At 39.2% G+C, this 8,694-nt stretch overlaps 1 protein-coding gene across 1 annotated transcript in view; it reads left to right on the top strand.

Annotated features, from left to right (window-relative positions):
- The window catches only part of LOC102201639 (endothelin B receptor-like), a 7,950-nt gene extending 1,227 nt beyond the window's left edge, over positions 1–6,723 (top strand). The window contains exons 2-8 of the mRNA XM_005719510.1: positions 384–496; positions 582–786; positions 4,118–4,267; positions 4,571–4,704; positions 4,793–4,901; positions 4,989–5,061; positions 5,163–6,723. Coding sequence (XP_005719567.1) covers positions 384–496; positions 582–786; positions 4,118–4,267; positions 4,571–4,704; positions 4,793–4,901; positions 4,989–5,061; positions 5,163–5,269 — 891 coding nt within the window. The 3' untranslated portion in view covers positions 5,270–6,723. The remainder of the gene's footprint in view (positions 1–383; positions 497–581; positions 787–4,117; positions 4,268–4,570; positions 4,705–4,792; positions 4,902–4,988; positions 5,062–5,162) is intronic.
- Positions 6,724–8,694: the final 1,971 nt, after the last annotated feature.

Raw genomic sequence — 8,694 nt, 5'->3', positions numbered from 1 at the left:
GATGCATTTCAACTTTTTGATTTAATGAAGAAACATTTAGAGTGCGAAGGCTTTACAACCTCTGATAGATTAGTGAACAGTACAGACTGCTGTGAGCAGCTGAAAAATATAAAGTCCCTTCTGATATTCAGATGTGTGGCCATAATTTGTTGTTACACATGCTGTCCTGACCCTGAGCAGAACTTATTGCCCCTGGGAGATGGACTTGGCAGTCACGAGGAACATGCTGTTGTTGCTTTTGGCATTAGAAGCTGTATTAATGAAAGAAGACACGAGGAAAGAAGGACCCCTAAATGGACCTCAAAGAGGTCTGCCCGCATGTTTACACAGGTGAACTTCTTACATTTACAAAACTCTCTCCTTTCCGTCTCTTTTTCCTGCAGCTGTTAGCCGAGGACTGGCCATTTGGCGTGTACGTCTGTAAGCTGATGCCGTTCATCCAGAAAGCGTCGGTGGGAATCACCGTCCTCAGCTTGTGCGCACTCAGTATTGACCGGTGAGTACACCACTACTCCACACACATACATAGACACTGACAAGTGTTAGTATTAAAAGCAGCTAATGGATGTCTCTGTTTATAGCTACCATGCAGTGACATCATGGAGCAGGGTGAAAGGGATGGGAATCCCACTGTGGAAAGCTGTGGAGGTGACACTGATCTGGCTGCTTGCTGTGGTGCTGGCAGTTCCCGAGGCGCTCGCATTCGACATGTTGGAGATACCATACAGAGGCACCAAGCTGAGGGTTTGCCTGTTGCATCCAGAACAGACCACAAGCTTTATGAAGGTAACCACCAGATTGTCACAGTCAAGTCAAAATTTACAGCATCACAATGTAGAGGTCACCAGTATGAGGTGGAAAAACTGCACAAGTACTTTTTATATAAATGTATTAATGTCATAAGATGTTAGTTGTTGCAAAAAGGTGTCCTTTGCTACCTTCGGTTTCCCAACTTCCATCACTGTGCACAGAAATTAACAAGATATTGTTAAACTCTTCTACAGTAAATACAGAACTACATTTTGGCCTATACTCTTATTTCTGCAACATGATCACGTTGTCCACCATGTTAATTTGGGCTGTCAGCTTGATAGCATTCTCTAAAAATCACTTAAACACTGGGCTAACAACTGGCAATGATGACATTCTCATTAAAATGCAGGACACTTAACACAATAAATAACATACAAGCTCTTCCTCCCCTCACCCCCAGCCAGTAACTGCAGATGGCTCCCTGAGCCTGGTTCTACTGGAGGTTTCTTCCTGTTAACGGGAGTTTTTTCACCCCACTGTCACCAAGTGCTTTGCTCATAGGAGGTCATGTGATTGTTGGATAGTTTTCTCTGTATTATTGTAGGATCTTTATCTTACAATATAAGGAGCCTTGAGACAACTATTATTGCGATTTGGTGCTATATAAATAAAACTGAATTATATTAAAGGTGACTAGTGTTTTGCTATAAACAGAATAAATTTGAGATATGCTAAACTAAGGGTGTCATAACATTATAATTTATACCATGAGTTCGCAAAACAGATGATAAACAGCCTGAGAAATACGAAGTGTAGAAACAACAACATGTCTCAGGCATTTTGCCTTCAGTACGGAAAAACTAAACTGTTGTAAATCGAAGAAATGCATCAGCACAGCTCCATGTGTTGATCACAGAACTTCAGTTTGCCCGGGGAAGTCGTGTGTAATATTTGTTGGCAAGAATGTGGTAAGAGTTAGATTCCAGGCTGAACCTAATTTATAGCAGAAAGAGCTTAAAATGATGTAGGTACCTTCTTGAAACGTTGTGGATGTACCTCACAGAACTCCTGTTCGCTTATTAAAGCCTCCCGTGGGCTACATTAACTTGCAGCTGCACATTATTCCCACTTACATCAGTGGTTTACACCAAAAGTGGAAAAAAATCCACTGTCCTGTTTTGTAATTTTTTAAAGAAAGCGATCGGGATCTGCGCTAAACTAAAATAGCTTCTTCTTTCCACCATGTCCTTTGTCCTTTTGCACCGACGTTCATAAAATCGAGTTTGTTAGTCTTTGAATAATCCTGCCAACAATTACAGACAGGGTGGCAGTTTAAAGAAGAAGAACAACACACAATATCTAAGTTAGGCGATGGGCCACCATGTGCTTCTAGAACAGTTTCAGTGTGCCTCGTCATTGGTGATTCACATTATTATAAACTCATCAAATCACACGACGACCCCTCTGCAGATAGGTGAAACTGCTGCAGCTGATCAGAGAGGAAGTGACCTCTCCCGTCAGGACTAAAATGTTTGATGCTGCCGGGTCAAAGGTTCAGATTTTTCCTTTAATTTGTCTGCCGTCTGAACCTCCGCCTTAGCTGAGAAAATATGAAAACCAGCAACATGGAAAAACTCCAAACAGCTGGATACTTACATCTTTCTGAGATATATGATCTAAACAACTTCAGTTTGGCAGAGAGGAGTTATGTATCAATTCAAAATGTTTGATAGGGATTATTAAACTTTCCCACAAACACATGGTCAAAGTTATCCAGCATGTTGATTTGGATCTGTTAGGATTGGGCTGAGGGGGAATAAACCCCTTGGATTCTATTCAGCTTGCACCTGATGTTACTTTCGAGTGCAAATGTCAACAGAATGGTTCTCTTCAAAGTAAAGCGCCTGGACAGCAATGATACAATTAGAGTGTTTCTTTAATCAGGTTCCTTTTATCACTCTGCCAGTAAGTTATTAGTGACAGCAAAGAAATGCAATACAACACACTGCAGGCAAAACATGTCAAATTACTTTTTCACAGTTCATTGATAAAGCCACGCACCAGGATCAAAATCACAAAGATATTTTGGTTCTTTTAAATCTGAAGGAAGGAACCACACAGTTCAGTGGAAACAAAGCAGGAAGCTGGCTTTTAATGTGTCATCAGGATTTGAATTATCTTATAAACCTACAATGTCAGCTTTGATCAATAGTCAGATTTAAGCTGATTATTGCTATGAATCAAGGTACTGTTTATTAGTCATAAGCCACTCCTCATTTCTTTACAATCTCCAGGAAACCAGAGTTTCTGTTATTTTTTTTAAGTCCTCCAGGCTTTCTGAAGGTCTTTCAAAGTTTTTATTTAGTTTGGACATCGCCTGCATCATCACACATTTTTAGTCCGGTCTTTGTGCCTAAACATTTTTAGAGGATCTTTTTTTCCCTTTGTTTTTTCATTTGTTAAACTGCTTAACATTAATCTATGAGGGATGAGTAAATGTTGTCTACACATAACAGTCAACTTGGCAAAAAAACAGTTTAAATTGTATCGTTAGGCACTTTTTTAAATGGAGCCTGTCATAAAAACCACATTATTTGTTCTCATTTCTTGAGCTGAATTAAAAAAGAAAAAAACAGAACAACACAGCAAAGTTTTTGAAGCCAAATAATGTTTGCATTAAAATAATATTCTGCACCATCAAGGTGTTTCCCAAAAACATGTTTTGGTGCAAAAGAAGTGGCTGGCCTAAAAAAAAGATGTATCCAATTATCTATGTCAGAGGAATCGTATCTGAAAATTATGTCCTTAAGAAATAAGAAAGTCATCATCAGCATGTATGTAAAAGTTCAATGTCTGCAGCATCTGTAAAACACCGTGGAGGCTCTGTCATGTTTTGGCTTTCAAGGTTGTTGCAATTTTACAAACTCGTATTTTTCCTTGTATGCTGTATTTCCATGTATGTTTTCACCTATTTCCACTTTTCCTAGGAAATTTTTTTTTAAAAACAGAGGGGTGGCTCAAGACTTTTTCACAGTACTGTAAAATATAATACACACAATTTTATGTTGGTTTAACAAAGTAAATATTCAAGCTGAAATATCAGCAACAATATCAACATTATCCATATAAGCAAAGATTAGCAAAGACGCAGCTAATCCACCAAAGGCGTACAACAGGCCAGGAAAACAGTGATTATGTTGATGACGCAGAGTTCTGGGAAACTTGTGGATCAAATGAGATACAAATGGATTTATGTACTTAGACCAAAGTTGCACTGTACCTGCCTCTTACAGGTTTAACATGACATTATCTTGAAAAATAGATATGTATTTTTTCCAGTACCCTTGTTTTGTTTTTTTCCCAGTTCTACAAGGAAGCGAAGGACTGGTGGCTGTTTGGCTTCTATTTCTGTTTCCCTCTGGTCTGCACGGGAATCTTCTACACTCTCATGTCCTGTGAGATGCTCAGCCGCAAAAAAGGCATGCGCATCGCACTCAATGACCACATGAAGCAGGTAGAGATGCAGATGACAGCCATGCTGGGAACCATTACACTGATTAGCTTATGCAATGGCGATGTCTGCTATAATTTACAAGAATCACTTCTTCTCAGAGAGTACTGGTCACTCAAACTAATGACTAAATTCACTGGCACAGTGGATCTTTATATTCGTTTGTGAAATACAGCTAACCAATGACAGCAAAAACTTTCTTTCTGTACACCACACATTACAGTAACCTGTGAATTGTGATTAGATCAAGAGCTGGGTATGGTCACCTTACTGTTCCTCTGATTTCTTTGTGTGTGTGTGCTGCAGAGGAGGGAAGTAGCAAAGACAGTGTTCTGCTTGGTGTTGATTTTTGCTTTCTGCTGGCTGCCCCTTCATCTCAGCCGTATTCTGAAGAAAACAATCTATGAGGAGGATGACCCCGATCGCTGTGAGCTGCTCAGGTAGGCACGTAGATAGCCAGTGCGATTGTTCTCCATTCTGAACCTTCCTGTAGTCTTGCATGTAAACCTTGGCTTTTTTATCTGTCAGTTTCCTGTTAGTGATGGATTACATTGGAATCAACATGGCCTCCATAAACTCCTGCATTAACCCGATTGCCCTCTACTTTGTCAGCCAAAAGTTTAAAAACTGTTTCCAGGTATGCAATAAAATTACAAATGTGGTTTTACAAGAAAACCTATTTGTCAAAAGTCTAAACCTTATATTTTTTTTTGCTGTTTCGTAGTCTTGCCTGTGTTGCTGGTGTTACAGAACATCTCATCTGGATGACCAAGGACGCTGGAAGGGCTCATGCCACGGTAACGGACTAGACCGCTCCAGCTCCCGTTCCAGTCAGAAATACACAAGCTCTTCATAAATGCAAACACACTAATTGCACACCTCCTCCTGTACACACCAGTGCTCCCATCAGGGACAAACAGCAGTCTCAGTGCCGACAAACTGGCCTTCAGATCAGAGTCAGAAGGGGAACCTGGAGTCACTTCTACAGGACTCGCCGCAGACTGAAAGACTCAAAGATCAACCCCAAAATGCTGATGAAATAATGGAAGTGTGCCTCCTCAGGCTGTAATAGTAAATGCAAAAGCTTTGATGAAACCGATGCTACATAAACACGTTCATATTCCTACGCTGAGGCCTCTCTAGAGGACAACTCGGTGACACTAAAAATGCATTTATACAGAATGTTTATTCAAACCACTATGTAAATGTATGTACAGTATTATTTACATATAGAGTGCAAACTTACCATCATATTTAGCCTTAGTACTTTGTGTAGCTATGAATAAGCACTGAAAAACACTACCTGTTGAAGCTTTATTACCTCACGGGGAAAGCTAGAGGGAAACTGTGACCCTTAGTAATTTTACAATGTAGCTTCTATTTTTCTAAGAAAACAACACAAAGCACACGGAGAGCTTGTGTTACCTAAAGACGTGAGGTGTCCACGTGTTATTATTGCCAAATATTTCACCTCTATCGGAGAGCAGTAATGTTTCTGTGGCTGGAAATTAGTCTGAAAATGCTTTGTGAGAGCTGTTTAAGTAATACATTTCTGAGCCATGTAAAAGCTTTTGGGAAGGAAAAAGAAATTTGCTGGTTAAGCTGTATGTAAGTGAATGATTTAAAAACTCACATAACAAGGGAAGGTTAAAAAGTTCCACAACACAGCCCATAAAAAGCTGAGGTCAGACATGACTTAAATGAGGCATCATGGACCTGTAACTTGTGCAGAGAGCAACCATCGACTTTTGTTTCAAACAGACTCAGCTTTTATGTTGAGGATCGTTACTAGGAATGACAGCTGGGTGCTCAGACCCAGAGACCAAACGGGAAATTGCAGTGGAAGAGCTTGCAGCTTTGAACGAGGAGTGTGACCAGGAGCACACATATTCTTCTTATTATCATTATTATCTATTTTTTAAACAGTAAATTAGTCTCCCAGGGTCAGACAGTCGAAGCAGGGCTGGGCTGTAATGTCCTGAGTAGGGTTTTCGCGATACTAGAATTCCGACACTCAGGAAAATACTCAATACCTGATGCTATTTCTAACACCGCAGATGAAAAAATGACAAAATAGGCATACTTCTTTTAAAATATTAGAACAATGCTGGTTCATGCAAAGGATTGAACCACAGCCCTGTTCATTTTCTGTGCTTCTGTTGACTTAGTCCCACGTTTTTGTTGCTGAACAGAGTTGAAGAGGTAGGCTGCCAGTGAGAAATGAAACAGTTTTTTTACAAAAACAACTGTGCCTTCGTGTTAAATTAACAGTCCATTAACTTTACATACAGGCAGGACTGATAAAATCTGCTGCCTAGCTCCAAAATTACCGTTAATATTTCATTATTAGCCATAGCTGCTAGCTTAATGATAACAGACAACTAACGTGGGTTAGCTGCTAACAGTTAAATGGCTAATGCTAACATTTATGCCAGTCAGATTAATGTTTGTGTTAACTAAGTAATACTAAATGTGTTTGAAACAGGAGTTTTACTGACCTCTCAAATTTCCTCAGAAAGACAGGATATAAATTAAGATGCTTTGCCGAGTCTGTTGATGCGTTCAGCTGCTAGTGGGGGGAGGGGCCGTGCTGCATGAACTTGTCTGTCTAGACTTCTGTGGTGAGTCTTTGTAGAGCCTGCAAAGTCACCTGTGTAACTGACCAATGTCATTGCCAGCATTTGTGTATGTGCAAGTGCATTACATGTTAATTACCCCGTGGCTGTGTCTCTGTTTGTATGCCAGCCAACAGAAACAAACAAAACGCTTTTTGAAGAAAAATCTAATCTAATCTAACGTCATCTCACAATGAGAAGGATAAAGGTAGCTGAAAGTAAAGTGAATACAAGCACTTAATAATCACATATAAATCTAATATAAAAACTCCCGATCAGAAGGAACACATTTATTCTGTATTCACAACATTGTCACTTGGGGAGAAAAAATTGCATGTTACAGTTCATTTTAAGAAAATGGGACAGTGCCAATATTAATAACACTCAGTCCAGTGATAAAGAAAAGCCTAGGATGAACCCATTTTATGTAGCGTAATTTCAGTACAGTGTTTCTAAGATGTGGTTAGAAACGCTTTCACTGTTCTCAGTAATCGTGAAATGTGCGTATTCTGAGAATCCAGACAACGTGTTTGCCGTCATTTGGAAGACTGAAATAGAGCACACTGAAATATGTTTATCATTTTAACGCCTGGACACAACATCAATCAAGTCAGCTGATCATGCAGTATGTGACTCATTAAAATCTATTTCTTGCCATTTTGAGCCTGCTTTTAGCTGCATCTAAGTGATTGTACAACTTTGTAAGTTTCCTTTGTAAGTGGGACCAACAAGCTGAGACACGTCGGTAATTTGACCTGGACGATCAAGTTAAATGTTTATATCCCCTTATGTCTGAAATCACATTTATATTAGTATGCAGTAATAAATATCATTTTATAGCACTTGTGTTGTTTGAGGGTTTTTGTTTGAGTCATTACAGGTCAGTAGAGATGCCGTCAAAAATTGACACAATACAACATGTTACATAAAGTAGAAAACGGTGAACAAAACAACCCGTCTTCTCTGTCGATAACAGCTTGTAGAAGCTTAAATGTGATTTTATAAACATAATGCTTTCTTTTTCTTAGAAGAAGCTGCATTTGGTTTGCATTTGATATCACAGATCATAAAATGGCAACTTGTGAAACGTCTTGACTTTACTGCTGACAAATAGAGAAGCTGATTCCAAGAAGCGGGTCTTGTGGTGATTTACTGTAGACAGAATGTGAGAAAAAGATCTTTAACAACTGTTCACATTACAGATCTCTTTAATCTCACAAAACTGGCTGTTGTCACAAAACAACATAGCTGAGTCCTGAGGTCAAACGGAGACGGCGCTGCACTGGATTCCTGGAACAACTTAATTAAAGAATTTAAGCATAAAATCCTCTATTGGCATGTTTACAAGGACTTCAAGGCAAATATTTAAAGATTAGAAAACTAATATTCACTTTATAGGACTTTCTGAGCTCCTATGCCAGACACTTTGGAGAGTTCCAATATGTTTTACATAAACATGGTATGGGCTAGAACTTCATCCTGCTTCTATTCAATTCTAAAATTCGTGACGCTGACAAAAACCACATCAACACTCAAAATTATTGTTTGTTAAGAGAATTATATATTCATAGCAATGCTTCAGTGTCCCAGTGCTGCTGTCAACAACCACATGTCCAAGTAAACAGTATTTAAAGTTTGTGACCATGTTTCATGTGGTTCTCTGTCATTATATGAGTTTCGTGGTGTATTTTGCATTTGTGCATGACTGGCACATTAAACTGGGATTTCGAATTAAATCATTTTGAAAACCACAGCAGTGGCATCAATGCATTATTTCTCTATTAGTCATCCCACGTTACAGTGGTTATTGAGCAC

This window comes from Pundamilia nyererei, unplaced genomic scaffold (assembly GCF_000239375.1).
Source record: "Pundamilia nyererei isolate P.nyererei 1_Seehausen unplaced genomic scaffold, PunNye1.0 scaffold00001, whole genome shotgun sequence".
Lineage (NCBI taxonomy): Eukaryota > Metazoa > Chordata > Actinopteri > Cichliformes > Cichlidae > Pundamilia > Pundamilia nyererei.
Note: the sequence above shows the minus strand (reverse complement) of the source record. Positions and strands in the feature narration are given on the sequence as shown.